We start from the raw sequence: 22,189 nt of genomic DNA on the forward strand, positions 1-22,189 counted from the left end.
CATCTACTTAGCACAGTACAAAGAGTATCGATATTCAAGCACCACCACTTATTGTAATACCTGCAGAGGCAAAGACAGCAATGAAAAGAGACTTCCCCTTAACCTCTCTGTCAATGTTATGGTGTCTGTCTCTCACGTCAGTCATGTCACTGCTCCAACCTGTTGAAGCGTGTGTCATATTGAACTGTCACATAACATTGAGTTGAGCTGTCGCACTTTTCCTGCTCTGGCACCATGTTTGTGTGTGTCTAAGAAAGTAGAGATTCAAACTTACTCACAAACTGCTAGGCTGATAGAGTTTTCCAAATGCAATTCTAAAACATATGATTAGGCGTTAGCTCTGACGCTTTGCATTCAACTCTCCCCGTCTTCTCCTTTATTTGCTGTCGCGATAAATAAAAGTAAAATGTTCTTTCTTTTCCCATCAGGCTCCCTGTTGTTGGAATGACCTTCCCAATCCACAGGACTGCAGAGTCACTCCTAATCTTAAACAGTAAATTGAAATCTCATTTCATCAAGAAAGCCTTTAAATTCCCACCCTACGTCCTCCTCTGAGTACGCATTACACGCTCTCATTTCATTTCCCTGCACTTCTCTGCTAGCAAACAAATTCTAAGACTGTAAAAGTACTGCGTTTCCTATTGTTCTTCTTTTCTATGTGAAATTTCACAGCAAGTGGCACTGCTTTGCACCAAATCAGTAAAAACAACTTCACCAATCCCTCCTCTGAACCATAACAGTAATATAAATGCAGCGTGACAATATAAACACGTCGTGAGTATAAAACACATTTACCGAATGACGTTCCCTGGTGCCATATTTCAGGTTTGCTAATGTGTGCAGTGTTTGCAACGGCAACGGGTTGAGGTGTTTCATTTTAAGTGTTTCCTTAGGCTGGCGGGGAAAACCATAGAGTTATGATACTCAGTGGTGGCATTATTTGCCTCTCTAACACACTCCCGCTGGAGAGGTGACAGGGTAATATTCTGTATCAGCGAGAGCAGTGAGAAGAATGAGACTGTAAAATAAGGAACCAGGAGGTCATCCACAATGACAAGTCTGCCTCAAGATGCACAAAGCCTCAGGGCTGATCACTTGTTTGGACCCCGCTTTTTATATGTTGTTGTTAAAGGTCTGTCAAGTTGCAGTTTGCCATTAAGAAAAAGACAAAGCGGTCAAACGTTGCTTGCAATTGTCATTTCTTGTAAGTGCACAAGAGCCGTGTTCGATTTAAGACACCACCTTGTCAAAATTAGCGCGCTACACAAGTACATAGTGTACATAGTGTCATACATGGAAGTATTGAAGTACTGTAATTACGGCACACGTCTTTCCAGAATCAGAAAAAATAACGTATTGTTCGTCCCTAAAGCTCCGGTAAGCCTGCGGAGGGTCAAATAATGGACAAAGACAGGAAGAGGACTGAGGAAGGAGAGTTGATGGAGCTGATAGAGAAAAAAGCCACTGTGACAGATGAGAGTGCAGCCATTCCTGATGAAGGTCTGATAGCGGCGTTATCTCCAAGCCATGCCACTCACCTGCCGCTGAGTGTGTGTGTGTGTGTGTGTGTGTGTGTGTTTGTGTGCAAGAGAGAGAGGGAAAGGAAAAGAAAAGAAAGACAGAAGCAGAGAAACCAATTATGTACATTTACATGACCATAAGTTTAATTATATTTCAGTGTGTGTGTGTGTGTGTGTGTGTGTGCATTTCAATTGTATACAAGCAAGCAAATGTGCAGGACCACAAGCACATACTGTATTTGTGTGTATGTGTGTGTGTCCTGCCTGTCAGTCCTCTCCTGTCCTCTTGAGTGGGCTCCCTTGGGATGGGGCCCTTTCAGACAAGCCAGTCATATCTCGAAAGCCCTTTGGGGGTGAAATGCCATCGATCTGGCGTGAGCCTGCTGCCCCCAGCCCTCAATTAAGACCCCAGGATCTTCTATAAAGCTCGGCTTCCTCCACTTGAACACACTGACTGTGTTTTTATGACAGAGGAATTGTTTGAACTGACAGCAGGTAGTGCCTTTTTAGACACGCACATGCTGTTTATGACCTAATGAATCCATTCACAGTCTTCATTTCTAATTTATTATTATTATCATTTCAGCTGCATGTTAAAATAAATTAAACTGTGCACTGCAAATTAAACAACCACTTATCTTTTTTAACCAGTTTTGAGCTAATGTAATAGCAAAATGGTGTAAGTGTTGATGTGTTCTGTAACATGGGAATTTGTGTAACACTGCTGTCTTATCCGTCAATTTAATGTAATTTGTACTGTACAATTTCAAGTTGACATTTTAATGAAGTTTTAAAGTGTCACTTTCTTCTAGACTTGATTTTTTTTATAATTTATTGTCACTTTTCAGTATTTCAAATGGACTAAACCCTATTTTAGTATCACTTATGTTCTCTGTGCAATCATTTTCAGTTTAATGACATACCAAAGTAATCTAAATCAACAAACAACATAGGTATGCAAAGAGATGGTCATACAGTGGGTCACTGGGTACAAGTTTGCATGATTAAAATCAAGTATTGAAACCGGTTTCATTGTTAATTGAAATGTGTGGCACAACCTTGTTGTTGAAACAAGGGAGGGGGAGAGGACGACTGCTCAAGGGTAGAGAACAGACACTCAGCTTGAGGGTTGCAAAATTTATAGTGCTATGAATTTAAAATGTCTTCGTCCTTTTTGTCCTGAATGACCAGAGAGACAGACCTGCCACAGAAAGGTCTCAAAAGGATGATTTCAGATTTGATAAAACGCCTAAATCCCACTCCCAATCTTCACTGTCCATTGATTTCATCTGCTCATTAATCATGTCATTTAAGACAGATTCTAACATGCCACAGTGGGAAAAACACAGATGTAAATAGTAAAATTACTGATGGCTGAATTCCATTTAGCTGCTTTGGATTTAGGGTCCTGGAATTCTTTGCGCTGGCTCGCTTTCACACTGTCATGACCTACTGGCACACTTGAATAAAGCAGAGCCATGGTTAATGTCAGTCATAACACCTAATAATGTGCCTGTCCTTTAGTGACAAGTCAAAATGTCTGCCCTGAAAAAGGTAAAAGGTGGAGGTGGCATTTTGTTATTGTCTCCCCACACTTCTGTTGCCTCCAAAACAACCGATTTTTGCCACAGTGTGCTTTTTGGTATTACTTCCAAACAAAGACACTCGAATGCACCATGTCACATTTATGACTTGTGAAGTCTTGAAGGGGGCAAAAGTCAAAGGATGGTTTCATGGAAGAGTAGCGATTTCTAACCCTGCGTCAGAGCTCATGGACCAACACCTTCCTCTTCCCCTTTGTGTTTCCTCTGCCATACAAACAGCTATGTCTTTTTGTGAATGGAAAAGCAGACACAAGAGTTGTTATGTAATTGCATCTGTAATTTTTGAACACTAAATGTGATAAGAAATGGGTGCTGTCACATCAGTGCACAATAAGACCCACTGTAGTACCACAAGAGCTACTGGAAAAATTAGAAGCTTGCTTCAACTGAAAATCTCTCAACTGTTTACACTGGGCTTCTGGTGGTGAAAAGAGCCAATTAACTAGAGAGGAGCGAAAGTAAGAGTGGTCTAACAAGTAATACAAATAAGACGACATGTGTGTATTAGTTGTATTAAGCTTATATAATAGGAGAGTGTGTGCACTGATGTTTTTAGCCTGAAAAATGCCATGGAAAGTCTCTTAACAGTTCTCCAAGTTGAATCTTTTAGAGCTAATCATTTCAACAGTGGACTGAAACATCTTGTGCCACTTTCTCAGTAGTCAATCCTGTTTCATTTAGCTTGGTGCAATTGTGATTTGATTTTGTGAAAAGGTGCAAATGCACTCTGGGTTTTTTTATCCAGCTGGGCTTGAGCATGCAACAGTTAACATCCATGAAAATCTCACTTCTACATGCTCTGCTGCTCTTTCAAAATACGAGCGCACTCAACACCCTGAACAGCAGGTAATTAATATGTAAGTCGGCTAATGCCCATGCCTCATACTCACAAATCATAGAACAAGAGTTCGATTTCTTGGCCTTTATGCTGCAGCATCCTCGTCTGCTCTATTTGGTGTTTCTTTGCAAAAAGGAATAACTTTAAAAAAGCAATGCAGAGAAAAACAAGGGAGTGAGGGAGGACTGCCTGCTCCTCTCACCGTAAATCCCCTCTTTCCACCTGGCTTTAACATGCATCTTGTGCCCTGATTGTGACTACAGTAGACATGATTAAGCTGGATTACACCTAAATCTGATATTAAAATGCATCGCTGGTAAACACATTAAATTTTCTCTACTGCTTGCCAAAAGGCGAGAGATCTTGCATTACTCACATGCTTTAAAAATTGACATTATAAAACAGATAGTTCAGCTTCTTGATTTTGAAAGGTTGAGCCATGTTCGAAGCCGTTGTAAAACACTCCATATACACACAGCTGTGTCTGCATAATAACAGTATTACTGTGCCAATTAATGGTTGTTTTTTGAAATGTCAGATTTTGTTGTGAATTTTGATTTACTGGGCTGGTTAAGCGTGGATAAGTGGTAAAAAGAGATTGACCTGATAGAGGGGAAAGATACAAAAGAAAGGAGACATGCTGAAATTAGTGGGACAGAAACTGCTGAGCTGGAAAATTCAAGAGACGACGTTTGGATCATTAAACAGACTGTGGTGTTTTTCGCCACTGGGGTAGTGAAAAAACTTTAAAGGACGTGACAAAACATCCCACCACCAAGTGTTAACAGAGGCAGACGTTCAGAAAATCAAGCACTCTCAGGCATTGAATCCAAACACACCTGAGGGTCTTGCCAACAAAGTCTGATTCGATGTGCAGCTGCATATGGGACGCAGAGCAGTGCTGTTGATTCATGTTTGAGCAGCCACTGTGTCCTGACGCTTTGCTGGAGAAATAACTGTTGTGGCTAGTGCCCAATCCACCGGCCTGTTATCTCCATCTAAAATAAACAAACTACACTTTCTGTTTTGTTTGTTTTGTGTGTGTCACTTTTGTACCATTCTGTGTCCCATTTCTAAATTCTGAGATTTTTACGGGTCCGTGAACACAGCACAGGCGTAGGTTCTTCATGAGTTTTTCTTTTCCTCAGCAGCAGTTTGTGTGTTTGTGTTTTAGTTGTGGGGGTTGACAATTAATTGGCTCAGAGCTGATCACATCAGATTGATGGATGAGAGAAGCAGCTGCTGTATGGAGCTATATTTGTGTCTTTATTACATGCGAGAAAATAAATGATATGAGAGGGAAAAAAAATGTTTGAGAGAAAAAAAAAATATTTGAGAGAAAAAGTTTTCACACTGATAGCAAAAAATAATATTTGAGACTAAAAACAGTTTTGAGAGAAAGTATTTTGTCATAGAATATAAAATAATTAAAATAAAAATAATTAAAATAATAAAATAATTTGAGATTTAAAAAATGATTTCCAAGAAAAAAACTATCAAAAACCTTTTTTTACTCTCAAATGTTATTTTTTTGCTATCAGTGTGAAAACATTTTCTCTCAAAAAAAAAAATTGTTTCTCTCAAAACATTTTTCTTCTCTCTCTCAAAAGTCTTTGCTCTCGTGTCAGGAGTTTGCTCTCACTGTGAAAATAATGTCATGGGCAGGGCCACGTTCCTATTGGCCAGTCTCAATCGAATTGACAGCTAGGTGAGGATCGTCTTGGGAGTCGAATTCAGCTGAATCATTCATCCACCATGGTGGATTCACCGGCATAGATGTGCTGCGTTATTTGGGAGCGGATATGCATACATTAACGTTATGCATGCGTGGCCAAATGGAGAGGGGAGGGAAATGAACCGACAACGCCACCTGTGGAATTGCACCCCAGGGAATACACTCAAACCTGTAGACTACTCTTAACAACAGAAGGTCACACAGATTGTATACTGGTAAATATGGGGACAGGAGACGGACTTCCAAATATAACAACACGGAGGTCCAAAGCCGCATGAATGCACAGCCGTGTTACAGTGTGCTTTAATCCGTCTGTGGAAAACCGGCAGAACAGCAGTGGAAAACGGAGTGGCCGCACCGGGGCTGGAGGCCGTGGATAGCCGTCCTTCAGGATGCCCAGCTGACGGCCCACGTCACCGGGCTATGGAGTGCAGCCCTACACAGTGCGCAGAGGAGGAGAACAAGCCACAAGTTGTGGCCTCAGCTACAGCAGGATAGAGACCAGGACAACCTGTTAACATAAAGTTAACAGAACTAGCAGAAGTAGAAATAAAAAAACATAGCGAGCTTACCGGAGCGAAGGGAGCTTAACGCACAGCGCACAGCTCAAACCCAGTCACCGTCTCACAGTGAGGAAGAGCATTTCAAAGTCCCCTCCGAAGCTGCACACAACAGGAACGGCCAACGCCACTGTAAAGCGAACAGTCACGGCAGCTGTGACACCATAATACGCTTTAACAGTACACAAACATTGCAGCACCCATGCCTACCTTATGAGTCCCAAGTTTGGGTACAGAAACCGGAGCACGACACACACAAAGCACGCCAACCGGAGCACGCCACACACAGCCCTCGCCACGTAAACGCCAGGTAGAAGTGAGCGCGCCCGTGAGGGGAAGACCAAATAACGCAGGTGCCACCACTGCGAAATTAGGCTCCGACAACTGGAAATTAGGCCCAGCTGATGCCAGTTAAGGGCAGAGGTGTAGCAGCGCTCACCCTGCCACACATGGAATGTTGGAAGAGAAAAGCACCGTAGTAAAGTAACGTTAATGGGATAACCTAGCTAGATGTAAAGTTAACACTAGCTGGCTAGTGCAGTTAATAACACAGTCTTGGTAAAATAACGTTAGGTGAGAAAAGGGATTCATTATAGGAATGATTTTGATAACCAACTTGCTCTGCTAGCTACCCATCAATTGTGTGTGTCACCATCTTACCCAAACATTGGAGTCTCCGCTCCCAAATAATGCAGCGCCTCTATGCCGGTGAATCCACCATGGTGGATGAATGATTCAGAGGCCGTTTACACGTACACGGTGATTTTGATAAACGGAGACATCTTCCTTCGTTTGCGCCCTTCGTTTACACGCAAACGGAGATTTCTCCTCTGAAAACGAGTCTTTCTAAAAACTCCGGCCAGAGTGGAGATTTTGGAAAACTCCGGTTGCGCGTTTGCATGTAAACTGAGATAAACGTAAACAGACGGAGTTATAGGCAGCCGACGTCACAGTATGTGCCGGAACTTGCGCCTGTGTCAAAAGTGCGACCCATGAGTGCGACCTATGTTGCTATGGTGACAATGAATACATGGAAGGCTTGAGCTTCTCGTTACACTGCCACCTACAGGTTTGGCATGCTCTTGTGTATATATACACGGGTAAGTGTAAAAGAAGAATTTTTTGAAAACGGAGACGGTGAAATGTCCGTTTATGAAAATAGCCGGCAACGTGTAAACGGCCTCTCAGTTGAATTCCACTCCCAAGACAATCCTCACCTACCTGTCAATTTGATTGAGATTGGCCAATAGGAACGTGGCCCTGCCCATGACATTATTTTCACAGTGAGAGCAAAATCCTGACATGAGAGCAAAGACTTAGGTTTTGAGAGAGAGAAGAAAAATGTTTTGAGAGAAACAAATTTTTTTTTGAGAGAAAATGTTTTCACACTGATAGCAAAAAAATAATATTTGAGTAAAAAAAAGTTTTTTGAGAGAGTTTTTTTCTCGGAAATCATTTTTTAAATCTCAAATTATTTTTTTTTATATTCTATGACGAAATACTTTCTCTCAAAACTTTTTTTAGTCTCAAATATTATTATTTTTCTCAAACATTTTTTTCCCTCTCATATCATTTATTTTCTCGCATGTAATAAAGACACAAATATAGCTCCATACTGCTGCAGAGGTGGGTCAAAGCAAACTCTTAGACCCAGTGCAACAAATGGTTCACTTTCACTTTCACTGTGCCTGGCATTCTACTGCTCTGTCTGTGCCCAGAGTACGTTCTGCGCTCCAAGAGTGTGGTGCAATGAATAACCAAACAGTTATATATGCCAACACACTCCTAAAAGACAGTCAAAATTAATATGTAGCACCCCATGTTGACATCATAGCGAGCTGCCACAATCACATTCATTTGTGGGAAACCCTGAATAAATTATTGCATTTTTTCTTTCTGTGTATTTATTTTAAAAAACACTGGTGTAACCATTTTCTAAAAGCAATAAGCCACGAGGGGGCATGGTTTATGGAGACTGTAGAACAGCTAAGGGGGTTTTAGGCAACAACGCCTCTTAGGTGTTCTAAAACCACTGTACACCACGGCCTCTAAGGCTTATTGCCAAAATAAACACCTTGACGTGACATCATTTTTGGCAAATGTTTCTGTCAGAGATCTAACGAGAGTTTGGACTGAAAAAACAAGGTCTTAACGTGGTCAAATGTGACTGTCCATGTTCTCATCTGTCTGAATGATCACTTCTATTGATTTTTGCTGTAAATACAACGCCGTAAAAGATCAGCGTCAAGTCATAAATTCACCCGAGTCTCAAGGTATATGTACCTTTCTTACATCACATCCTGCTGCAGCTTCTCACCTACCCTCCCACCTTTATTCTCTACAATACTGTTTAAATAAAGAGTGAAAACAGAAAAGGATGAATGAAATGCCCTGCCTAAAGTAACCTCTTATGAGGTGACAAGGAAGCATAAATACTTTCCCTTTGAACTCCACGATAAACAACATAGTGATATCTAAGAATATTAAGTCTGGGCATCGTGCCAGTGTTAGCTCCTCTAAAGACATTTTCATTCAGCTGATGTGGGAGAGAGGAGGCTGGCTGTTGCCCCAGTCAATTCCAGCATGTAGTGTTACAGGGATGATAAAGTCAAGACAGCTGTAAATCGAAATCTGTGTGTATTGTAAAGCTGTCGTATGTACACAAATAAAAAAGCACTAATACAAATGAACACACGAATACATTTCTTGTTTACACGCACACAATTACTCAGAAGTAATACACAGAACTTATGCGACAACATGCACATTATGTCAGGGTCATATATGCACAAAAACATATTTGTTGAAGTACAAACACACATTCCAACGAGTTTCATAAACTTTCACCTTAGAAATGCTCGGGTCAATGACTTTTATGAATGAACTACATAAACGAGGCACCTAAAAATGATGTTAATTGGAGTGAAAGAGCCTAGGTGAAATGATAATAGTTTTTGTAGGGAAGAGAGCAGCTGGGTTACCTAAGCGAGAGAAAATGTAATGTGTGTTAAGCAGACAAAATACACACAAACACACACACACGCAGGTTGCCTTGGTTCACACTGTTAATCTAGGCCCATGGTTTGAGGCACAAAGTGTTGCTTTCAAGTGCAGCGTGACTAAAGTTAGTGGACAGACAGCATTGCCTGTGGCAAACATGCAAAAATACTGTGTGTGTGAGTGTGTATGTGTTTCTATAATTTAAGGTAAAATGCTTTAAGCCTCATTGACTAAAGCCCACTTGCTGTCTAAAGTCATTAGCATATTTCCACAGGATTGTACTTGGGGTTTTCTAGGGATATTACCTTTGTTACCCCAGGCAATACAAAACAACATGGCACTAAATGGGATGAAAAACACCTCAATACATTTAACTATAAAAACACATGCAGTATATGCATACATACATATGCCAAGAATTGTAAAACACAAATGCCTGTATACTGCAAGGTGAAAGGTTCTTGGACATGATTTTTACTGTAATTTGAATTATATCTTAAGTATAATTATGTGTACATTTGGAATGAAATCTTATCTAAATCACACCTACTGTGTCTTAGATACATACTACAGCTAATATTGTATGTTCAGGGATAGATTCTAGTAGATAGGGCAACCTAGGGCATGCTCAATTGGTACTAAGGGGCCAAAAGTGTGCCAAGAAAATATCCCCCACACAATTACACCACCACCAACAGCCTGAACCATTAATACAAGGCAGGATGGATCCATGCTTTCATGTTGTTCATGCCAAATTCTGACCCTACCATCTGAATGTCGCAGCAGAAATCAAGAGTCATCAGACCAGGCAACATTTTTCCAATCTTCTATTGTCCAATTTTGGTGAGCCGGTAGGAACTGTAGCCGCAGTTTCCTGTTCTTAGCTGACAGGAGTGGCACCAAGTGTGGTCTTCTGCTGCCCATCGGCTTCAAGGTTCGACATGTTGTTCGTTCAGAGATGGTCTGATGCTTGTTTTAAGCTTCAGCAGGTTGTCTTGACCATCTCTACATGCCTAAATGCACTGAGTGGCTGCTACATGATTGGCTACTTAGCTACTTGCGTTAACAAGCAGTTGAACAGGTGTACCTAATAGCAGTGACTTCCTAAAGTCATTGCTGATCGCCTGGCACTTTTAGAGAGACGACAAGACCAAGTTAAGCTTACTAGACAAATATAAGAGTGGCATCAATCTTGGTAAGCCTTGGCAAGAAGGGTGAATAAGCACACTTCCCCAAATAGATTCAAACATACTTACATGTACAGATGAATAGGCAGCTGGTTTTGTTTGTCAGCAAGTTGCCCTAGAAGTAGACCCCTATGTAGTTAGCTACAGTAGCTAGTTCAGAGGGGTTATTTCAGTGATTACTTTCCAGGCTTAGAGGTAAGTGTTAAAAATGATTTATGTCAAATTGAATTTCTTTTTTACAAACCTTTCAGAGCCTTGCCTCAATATAAGTTGTCTCGCCACTGTTGCAATCCCTGAACCTTTACAATGGAGGTGGCAAGTTCATAATTAGCACGCCCAGTCTGATTAGTCAGAATTATGAGAATAAGACCCAGTTTAATAAATACTGGAATTTTCTTGTATTAGTTTTCAAAGTGACCCCAATGAACGCAATCTTTTATATTCTACAAAAACACGTCAAAATGCTTTCTAGTGAAATTAAATTCTTTGTCACTGGTGACACCTTGAAATCCCCTAAAGGACCTCTGCAATTGTCTACAGGTCTCTTTAGTTTTAGCACCACCTCTGCAGCCTGCGTGTTTATTATGAGCTGTCTCCCATTTCTTATAACAGACAAATGTGCAAACACTAGGAAGGATGCCAAAGGGCGTTTGGACAGAGATGTTTAAAGCTCCTGCCTCACATACTAATGAGAATCCATTACCGTCTCATTCAAACACACACAAACACACACACATGCACACACACACACACTCACACACATTAACACATTCTCATTCAGTGCACAAGCATCTGGCTACAGACACCCCCCTTGTCCCCTATGCCTCAGTGCCTGCCAATTACAAAAGAAGTAATCAATTCCACCACGGCCCCGTCCAGGGAAATCGACTTCAATGACACCAGCTACATGGCCGCTGTCTCTGTACCTGACAGCCACTTACACACAGGCAGGGACCCAGCCAGCCGGCTTTCTGCTGCTCTCCACCACAAGACAAACTACAGCTTGCTTCCCAAAAGGCAGCACTTCATTCAGTACCATACATTACCTGTAGCCAGCTCCACCAGCGACAACTTGTTAAGTACTAACTGACACAGTTACAGTGGGTGTGCTATTATCTGACGATCAGCGTTTCACTTACTCAAGTTTGACTTCAAAGACATGTATTCAGTAAATTGACTGGAAAATCTCCAGTGGTAAATTTATCTTTTAAAATGATCTAGTAATGAATTAGCGTTAAAAAACCCTGTTTGCTTTTGTACAAATGAAATTAGCTGTAATCACCAGGTTGGTCAGGATGTTACTTTTTCCCAGTTTCTAATTTAGCAAAGCAAAATTTGAAGGGTCAATTAATGAACCTTCCTTTCTCTAGTGATATAATATTTGACTCATGTTCAATTACAAGAGAAAGAAAATGTGAGTTATGAGAGGAGAAATAAAAGGCACACCAAAACTAAGTGATGGAAATGGATGGAAAATAGGCAGTAAGAATTGGTCTTTTAATTAACGTAATGTGCAGGGTTTTTATCATTCTGTAAGCTAAGAACATGGCCAATTTGCACAGAATTGAGAAAAAGGTTTAAATACATATCTTTGGTATTTGTTTTGACCTCAGAATAAGAAGAAATTCAGTATACGTTCATTTTTCTGCAGTGACAGTGCCACCTATATTAATGTTCTGCAGTGAGCATTAATATTTTTGCACTGACTGATGATGTTGGGGCAGTTTTTAACTGAGGAAATATCTGTGCTTTCACTGTGATAATTACTTTATTTTCAACAGCCCAACAGGCAGAGATCAGAGAAACATGGTCAAGTTTGTGTGTGTGTGTGTGTGTGTGTGTGTGTGTACACTAACCGGTCTCCAAACACAGGTGAGGTTTTAACCCCCCACTGTTTGTCTCAGATTTCAAACACTGCACCATCTGGCTATCATGAAATATTGACAGTTGTGAACAAACTACTGTACTGGTTTAAACCAGCTCAGGTGCACCGAACAAAACATAAACACAACACTTTTGTTGTAGCTCCCATTTTACATGAGCTGACATCTGAGACTTTTACTACACTGACAAAAATGATTTCTCTCAAATGTTGTACATAAATTTGTTTGAATCTGTGTTAGTGAACACTCTGCCAACATAATAATAATGGTAATAACTTTATTTGTATAGCACTTATCTAAACAAGGTTACAAAGTGCTAGCAAGCCTAATATCCTCAGGCAGAGAACTCTGACAGGAGTGACTTATCAAGATGGTGATTAAACAGCATCATTACTACACAGGCGTGCCTTGGGATGGTCACAATAAAACGCTACTCTTAAATGTGCCGTTTTATCACACACCACAATGTCACAGATGTTGCATATTTTGGAGGAGCATGCCATTGGTATGCTGACTGCAAGGCTGTCAACCGGAGCCATTAACCACGAACTGAATGTTTATTTCACTACCATAAGCCGTCTCCAATATTGTTCCTGAGAATTTGGCACTACATCCAAGCGGTTCGGTGAGCCAGCCCAGGAACTCCACATGAAGTTTCTTCCCCAGCCACTGAGATGAGCGCCCGGGTAGCTGCTTTCAGACAATCTGAATCTCCAGCAAGTAAGGGAACTGGATGTGGAGATGCTGGCTTGGCATGGTTGTACATGGTCTGCGGATGTGAGGCAGGTTGGATGTACTGCCAATTTCTCAGAAACAACATTGGAGATGGCTTAGGGTGGTGAATGGTCATTCAGTTAATCGCAACAGCTCTGGTGGACAGCCTTGCAGTCAGCATGCCAGTGGCACACTCCCTCAAAACTTGCGACATCTGTGACATTGTGTTGTGTGATAAAACTGCACATTTTACAGTGGCCTTTTATTGTGACCAGCCCAAGGCACACCTGTGTAGTAATGATGCTGTTGAATCAGCACTGTGATATGCCACACCTGTCAGGAGGATGGATAGATCTTTTATTACAAATCATGAAAAATGGGAGCAAAAGAAAAAGTGTTGCTAAAATGAACCCATGAAAGGTAACACAGCATTCCAGACTGAGCGCAATTGGCTCTTGCCTGGTTACTGTTTGAAGCATATTTGCATGAGTTGAGCTTTTCTCTTGTTTCCCCTGTAGTGCCGCTGGGTGCCTTTTAAATCTCTGTAGCTCAACAGGCTGCAATGCCAGGTCCATTCACAAGGTATAGCAGCCCAGCACTCTCCTGGCTTTTGAGTCTGCATGTGTAAGCAGGACATCGTAGGCAACTGAGGCTCGAGGTTTGTACAAATATGTCTGACCACAATTGTATACTCTTTTAAAAACTGGAAAAATTGGTGTGTTTTAATATTATAGTATGATAAAATATTAAGTGAAAAGAACTCAAATTTGTGTTTGTCTTTAAAAACATTAATTAAATCATCACTGACTTTAGTACTGGTACAAATCTTTTAACATTCCTTGAGGTAAATACCCAGACAAGTCTTGCACAGTGATAAAGACCCAAGGCCGTATACAGAAAGGAATAACTTATGAGTTTCATTAGTCATGAGACTATGGTGGAATTTATGGTGCGGTGAAGGTCAGCCGAATCAATTTCTCAACATGGGAGTTACAGAGAACACTGTAAACGTTAGTCAATGGAGTAATAAATCTCTTCGCTGTTATCGTTTGTCTCCTCTCATCTCTATCACCTCCTCTGCACCTCCATTTTCCCTCCACCGCATCTTTCTTTTCACCCTTTTATTTTCCTACATTTGCCCATTTGTCATGTTCTCCTCCACGCCTCTGCCTCCTTCCGTGTGCGTCTCTCACATTTCGCTTGACTTATCTCCCCTCATCGTCTTCTCGTAGCCTTTCCCCCGTATCCTCCCCTTCCTCGCAGTGCGGCAACAACACTCCTGACATTGCAAAGCCAGCATGGAAGCGCTGTGTGTCTCTGCGTGAATGTATACCTGCAAGTGTCCAATTATGTGCGTGTGCCTAGTAAAAACTGTACAAACAAGCCTGAGGGACACACTGCTGCAAGTTTGCCCTTTATCTTACAACACTGGCATACAAAACGCATACACATGTGCACAAGCATATCTGTGTGTGTATGTGTTCGTGTTCTCAGAGATGCATCATTACCTTTGGCCTCTTTGTACTCTTCACAGATCCTTCTGACGGCTGCCAGACCCTCCTGCTCATCCCTACCACCTGAAAGAGAAGGAGACACACAGATTAATACAATGTCTGACGAGCCCTTAGAGGCTTTTAAAGAATACTGATTTTCTTTTATTCTTCTCTCAGTCCTGTTCTTTCATCTTGGAAAAACATATTTTCAAGAAGGGTTCTTCAAATGGAAAGAGTTCTTGTTACAACTATTTAGCCCTTAAGGAAGAACTCTGGTTTCAAAGACTACAGGACTTAAAAAATACAACGAATTTTACCATCAATTATGTATATTACAGATGCACTAACGAACATCCTTCTAGCCATTGTACAGGCTTTAAAAAATAAACTGATGACCTCAGTGCCACATCAGTTTCCAACAGGATATCAAGATCTGTGATATCCTCTGATTCGCAGAAACTTGACTTAAGCCTGAACAGCAGCATTCAACCAGGTGACTCTTTTTCTGTATACTAATCCGATAGCGCAAAGGACTCTGGCAAGAGCAATAGAGGAGGTATGTGCTTTACTATGAGATGCTGTCCTGTTCCTGCTGATCACTGCTATACGCCGTTCAGAGGTGACTGCAAAGTGATGCTGGTGTGTTTGGGCAGAGTGACCTTATGGCTGACTTGAGGTCAGGATGTGTGGACTGTTAAATCCTTCCACAACCAAAAACCAAAGATTACCTGAACCATCCAGAGACATGGACAATTATCAAGCAGCAGCCATCAGCCAAAAAAACTAATTTACAGAGCTTAAAGGAGCTGATGGGATCACATTTCATTGGAGCTGCACCTCGTATAATTGCATGTGACAAAAAAATTATTGATGAATTGATTCACTGATTCAATCAAACGCATTCATGAAACAACCCTTAATATAACTTTGATAACATTTAAAATAACTGCGTCAAAGGACTCTTTGGCCTGTCATACATCTACAGGGCTTGACATTAAGCATTTTACTTGCTGACAGCCAAACTTACTTGTCAGAAATCGAAAATGTATAAAATATTATTAAAAAATAAATAAATAAAAACAACTGGGAATTGGAAAATTAAGAAGATTGATTAACATATAATTAACAGATAGCATCACATGGCTTGGCCAATTCTAACTTAAAACATTGCCCCTTGGCCAGTTTGAGGTGTTTGGAGGAACATTTTAAGCCAAAAACAAGATGGTCACTCGTTATTCCATTCTACACTGCATTTGAGATCAGAGCTGCAACACAGATTGACACATGAACTCTTATAGGTCAACAGACTCTACCCAAGATGTCAATGTCGGCTAATTGATGGCTAACAACAACAGATGTTTTCAACATGGAAAAATGGAAACATAATCACAGAAGACATTCAGTTTTGGATTTATCATTATTGATTTGTTTTATAAAGTCTCCAAAAAGACATCAAAGTTGAAGGCTGGATTACAGAGCCTCTGAAAGGGATATGATTGCACCAGACAACGGTTAGCTTCTGGGCTAAAAAAACCCAAAAGTATAGTAAGTCTCTCTCATGCAACATTCCAGATCAGTAATGTTCTTTCTTCTAAGTTTCAAGTGTGTTAGATTTTTCTCATCAGTGCCTGGTGGTGAGACAGACTGGCTGCAGCTCAGCAGGACAGCTCTACTTCAGCGATACAGTGCGCAGGTTGTTTTCAGTTAGATGAGACATCACATTTATATTTCATTTGCCTGATCGAACAACTGCATGAGGCATTCACCTACCCAACACAAACTCAACTGGCCCCTGGCAAGCATCACTGCCGAGCCATATACCTGTTTAAAGTACAACTACTGAAGAAAAAACTTCTCTGCCTCGTTGCAGCTCATTTCATTTGTCCTCTCATCCAGGATGTGAGATGCGGAGCTGGAACAGCCGCAGTGACCACAAAAAAACCATCACAACATTTAGCCAGCACAACACTGATGCAACAAAACAGATAAAAATCGGACACCGCCATCTGTGAATGTCATCTTTTGTGTAGATATGTCACTGGCATTGGCTGATAAATCGGTGCATTACTATAAGATATCAAATAAGAAGTAAGCCCGATGGTAAATGACACTATGATTCAAGCAATCCAGGAAAGACACAACATTTTCAAAACAGCTGTTGTCTCATTTTGGAATTTGACCGGGAAACAACGGACCAACTAGGTGTCAACAAAACATAATACTGGGTGTTAATATTTTTGTCTTAAAAGGAGAGAACCGTAGCATGTTGATAAGAAACAGAAAACACCCACTGCACCAAATACCAATCAAACTTCCACTCTATTAGTAAAGTAAAATAAAGAGCAATAACCTTAATTTGTAAATGGGTGAACTATAAAAAATCCTAACAATAACTAACCTAAAATAACAGGCACATTAAACATGTTAAACACGTATCAGACACTTCACAAAACTGTGTGTGTTACTTTAACATTAGATGCAGCGCATTATTATTTAAATATCTTTAACACGCTCAGATGCCCTGGTGAAAAACAGTTACAGACTCTCCGACTCAAGACAGAGTTTCTGTTTACAGAGGATGCTTGCATACAAATGAACCCCTGCCTCTATGAAAGAGAGAAGAAAGTATTTAGACTCAGAGGCTGAAAATATCAGACAGTCACACGGAGATGAAAGAGCTGAGAGCTGGTGTCTAATACTGACCCTCGTTTTCAAGAGAACCACTTCAAGACAGTCACATAAGGGCACCAGCAAACACACACACAAACTTCATGCACTCACTCCCTCCAAATTAGTGCTGACAGTTAGTCAATTAAGAGATTAATCAATTGACAAAACACTGGTTGATGGAAGTTTTGTCGAACATTCACCGGTTCCCAAATAAACGTGCGGATTTGCTGCGTACTGACACACAGATTCTATGAAAACACACACAAACGCAAACTCTTTTTACTCAAACTCATACTCACAAATAGCCCACACTCTCATTTCCTCTCTGCATACACACACACACAGACACACTAATCTTGGATTATCATGCAGGCCTTTTCAAGGGCACAGCATCATTTACCCTGATGCACTGCGGTTCAAGGATGCAGCACCTCTGAGTGACGTGTCACAAAGGGTCACACAAGCAGGACAGACATACAGTGATCTCGCGCTAAAAAATTACATCGAACAAATCGTTGCTCTTCAACAGGCTGCTCTGCTTATGCACCAACAGTCACTGAGAACACTGCATGTCATTAAATACACATTTCTGCACAACTGCATTCAGCCAAAGCTCTCCATTAAAATAGCCACTGATTAAAAATATGCCCCGAGGTATTAATTTGCCTACTAAATATTTTTGGCTAGGGGTTAAAAATGTAACCTAATTAATTTACTTAAATAATCTTGCTGCAGCTGAACAAATGGATAAACTCGGCATGACGCAGAAGAAGAAAGTCCTAACATACACACTTGGAAAATTATATCACACCTGGAAGAAAGTTCAATATTAATCACATGTCTGTGTGTTAACTAGAGAGCTGAAGACACCGTGGTTTGCCTAATTTGCAAATGCAACATCTAAATTGCGTGTTGGAGCTATTCCCACACATCCATGCAGTACTTCTGAGCAGCATCTCCGGTTATATAAGATTTTATACAGGCTGACATTAGTATGTGTGCCCTGCTGCCCATCCTGGATGTGGGACAGTGTAAGAAGGCAGCAAATTCTCCCCACTTGCACAAGATGTCTACAGGTGTCAGACACTAAAATATAAAGGACCTTTTCAAGGTAAATTTAACACTGATGTTGGAGAAAATCATCTTTTTCTTATTCAAGCAGAAGTGTAATATGGTAAGTTAGGTTAATTTACATATAAAGTAAAAAGAGAGTATTAGGTTCAGTGGTAAGATTAGTAACATCAGAAATGAGGACTTTCAAGCAGAACTTTCAAAGCTTAAGTCCATCCTCTCTCTCAATGACACGAAGTCCGTAATCATCGCATTAATCTCCTCAAGGCACGACTACAGCAACTCCGTACCTGGGTGCCATCTTTGTCTCGCCTGCAGCTGGTGCAGAATGCTGCAGCGAGACTTCCCACCAGAATAAGGGCCAGCATTACACCACTACACACTACCTATTAAATACAGGATTGATTTTAAGGTTCTTTTACTTGTTTTTAAAGCTGTACATGGACTTTCACCCCTGTACATCGCTGAACGTCTCTACCCCTACTCCAGCTCTGGGCCTCTTAGATCTCCTGAACAATGTCTTTTACCTGTCCCACAATTGAAACTAGTGGATAAGGGAAGTCATGCCTTTGCGGTGGCTGCTCCAAATCTCTGGAATCGCCTTTGGCTTTCAATCAAATGTTCCTTCCTCTACTGACATTTTCAAGACAAATCTAAAGACGTACATGTTATCAATGGCCTTTGGTTGCTCTGAGTGGTTTTAGTATTTTAGTATATTGTAATCTTTATGTATTTAATCAAGATTCACAGGTTTATTCTGATTTAGATTTGTGCACATATAATGTTGCTTTGTATTTTCTACTGCCATTAACTGTTGTCATTTTTATTTAAATTTTAACTACTATTTGTGTGCCATTCACTTTAACTTGGAAAGCAGTTTTGGTCAACTCTGGTTGTTTTTAAATGTGCTATAAAAGTAAATTTGATTTGATTTGAAGAGCTTTACTCATTTTAACATTACAACAAATAAATTAAAAGATGTTAAAAATTATGAATTGAATTAGATCAAATGTTTTTAGCAATTAAGACCTGACAAATTCAACTTTAAGACTATTAAATGGCTTTTAAGGCCTAATATTTATATAACTAATGACATTTTAAGACACCCTTTTACGACATCTGGCTTATTGGTGTTGGGTTGAAACATTTCCTAAGGTAAATCTGGAAAATATGTACACTTCTTGTGTCTGCTATGGTAAATGCAATAATGTAACTGTAAATAATGTAACTAATGTAATAACTTTAAAAGGACAAAGACGATTTCCTTTGCAAAACCACCGACTCAGACCCACATATCACAGTGTGTTACAAAAACCTAAGTAATAAAGTAATGTGTTAAGCTATTACTGTGCATATTTAAAAGGCTGCTAAACTTTTTCTCTTATTGGCATCAGCCTTCACTCATGACTTTATGAAATGTAGGCACTGGCACTGCTTAGGAGACAGATGGAGACAAGAAATTTTGCAGATATTGATTTCTTTAAGATATCTGAATTGCCTTGTCTGGATATTAAAATATTATGTCCAATTAGGAGAATGAAAACACTAAGTCTTGCTTTCATTTTTTTTTAAAACCATGACAAGGCTATCAAGATGCCCCGTTTCCTTGTTATATCATTACGGTAATTAAATTACTGAATTCACTCTGGGGATCAATAAAGGTTTGTCTTATCTTGAGTCTACAATGGCTGTTGTGTTTGTCAAAAAAAAAAAAGCTTTTGCATTTAATTACTCAAGAACAAAGGCATTTGTTTTCCACATTTGCTATTTTTGTTCAGTTTGAAATGTTACATTTTACATTCATTTACTTTCTTGGTGGGATCTTCTAGTGTTGCGTTGCACAACATGCACACACACTGTAATGCAAGGACTACATTTTCCAACATGAATTATTTTAAGATTTATTATCTAATCTTAAAAATACTCCAAAAGGGATTATTTTAATTCAAGACCTACTCAAAAACACTTCAAGCACAGTAGCACCCTGGTTAATATCCAACTGATATTTCACAGAGCAGATGCTCAAACCGTAAACTCTCCTCACACTGGCGCTATGCTACCACTCCACCTGAAATATGCATCCACTCCATTATCACAGAGGGATCCACTTTACCATAAATATTCTCACTTCATGAATTATCTCAAGAGGTGTGGTTATTTGAAATGGAGATTCACTCAACGCCCTGTGGGATCAGCAGCTTCGATACAGATGGGATTGTACAACAGACACTTAACCAACTTCTTCATGTATTGATTTTCTGTGTGTAATCATACGTAGGGCTCAAGTCTCATTTATGTTCTGCTCGAACCGTCTCCAAGGATACTCTGACATTGACTCTGTGGTGTACACGCTGAATGAATAAAGCAGAGTTTTCTTTAAAGTTTTGAAGCTCGTGAACTGAATGAAAAATGTGGTCTCGCCCTGGAAACCAAGAGTGAGAAAACATATTGCTGTTCTGTGCACGGCATCTTGCAGGTGTTTCGATCCTGCGGTGGAAGGAAAACAATTTTGTGCAAAAGTAAATTAAGAACATTATGCATTATGAACAGCTTTTAATGGGTCGCTTTCAGTAGTCATCATTGTCAGCTCAAATGTCTGTTACTTGTCTAATTGGATTGCATAACAACACGTTTCCTCCTCATATTCCTCTTTGATGGCTGTCTTGACTCGACACAGTCAAGCAGCTGTGATATAAATTATAATTATCAGGCTACACTGGTGCATACGCAGTTCAGTAATTATTTTCCCAATTAATGGATTGAATGCTCAGTCTGTAAAATGTCAGAAAACAGTGAAAAATGCTCACTGTAGTTTGGTTCATCTGGTCAGGACCAAGGGACAAAATTATTCACTGTTGCATTGTTGTTCTGGTTCGGCTCCTGTTCACACTGACTTTTTACAAACAAACCAAGATTAGTAAACATGAAGTTAAGAATTATTGGAGAGATTTGGCATCTGCCATCCTGCATCATACATGCACCATTATGACTCATGGGGAAATCAAATTCTGGGGACTGACAGAAGTTTATGCAGCATTTTAGTGCTTCTGGTGTCTATATTTATGTTGTCTGGTGTCACATAGAGTTCATGAAGAAATAACTGAGCACAATTAGTATTGTTAGACTGTAAATTGACCGCAGGTTAATGACTAACAGGTAGAGACAGGATGACATAGGAGGCATCTTGTACGGTAATAATTCGGGGCTAATTACTGTGGAATCACTGTCACAACCTTTTTAATGGGCTTGATGAACAGACAAAGTACAGAGTCGGATACCGGCATTGCTGTTTTAACAGCTGTCTAATCAGGGAGAATACCCACATTAATGTGCATGTGTGCTACCGTGGTTACCAAATGTTAAGCACAAGTACAGTAAGTTATGGCCTTATATAGGTCAATAAGACTGTGGACAGATTTCACTATCAGCATATGGCTTTATTAGTGGTTTAACTTTTGAAATCATACTCAAATCACATATCTGCTGTCATTAAATCGTGTTGTTGATTCTCATGCTTTCACACCACAAAGAAACCACACCAGAGTCCGCTTGGGAGTGGAAGGAGACCCACTTTTCCAAGCAGTCTTGGTTCTGTTGCTTGATCTGCACCAGGGTTCAAATGACAGCTTTCAGACCAGCCCAAACTAAGGGCACTAACTGCGCAAACAGCCCTGAGTTTTGTTTCGACCAAAACAAACAGGTTAGGTTTGAAAGCAGTTCATATTTGTAAAACTGGAACCAGGAACTGTTTGCATTCATCCTTAAAACAGACATAACCATTTATTCAATTACCAAAGTAGACATTATTTTGCTGTCAATCGACTTGAATCTAAAGGAGTTCATTGACTGAGTCCTTCTTTACCGATATAGAACTCAATAGCCACTAATGTAATACTAGTTTAGTTTATGTTTTT

The 22,189-nt window shown here is 40.2% G+C and overlaps 1 protein-coding gene across 2 annotated transcripts in view; it reads right to left on the bottom strand.

The window, feature by feature from the left end:
• Nucleotides 1-22,189, bottom strand: part of LOC117251495 (polyprenol dehydrogenase) — a 73,267-nt gene that overhangs the window by 18,887 nt on the left and 32,191 nt on the right. For both annotated transcript variants that reach the window (XM_078174417.1, XM_033617827.2), the window contains exon 4: nt 14,550-14,618. In XM_078174417.1, the coding sequence (XP_078030543.1) occupies nt 14,550-14,618 (69 nt within the window). The remainder of the gene's footprint in view (nt 1-14,549; nt 14,619-22,189) is intronic.

This window comes from Epinephelus lanceolatus, chromosome 14 (assembly GCF_041903045.1).
Source record: "Epinephelus lanceolatus isolate andai-2023 chromosome 14, ASM4190304v1, whole genome shotgun sequence".
NCBI classification, from domain to species: domain Eukaryota; kingdom Metazoa; phylum Chordata; class Actinopteri; order Perciformes; family Serranidae; genus Epinephelus; species Epinephelus lanceolatus.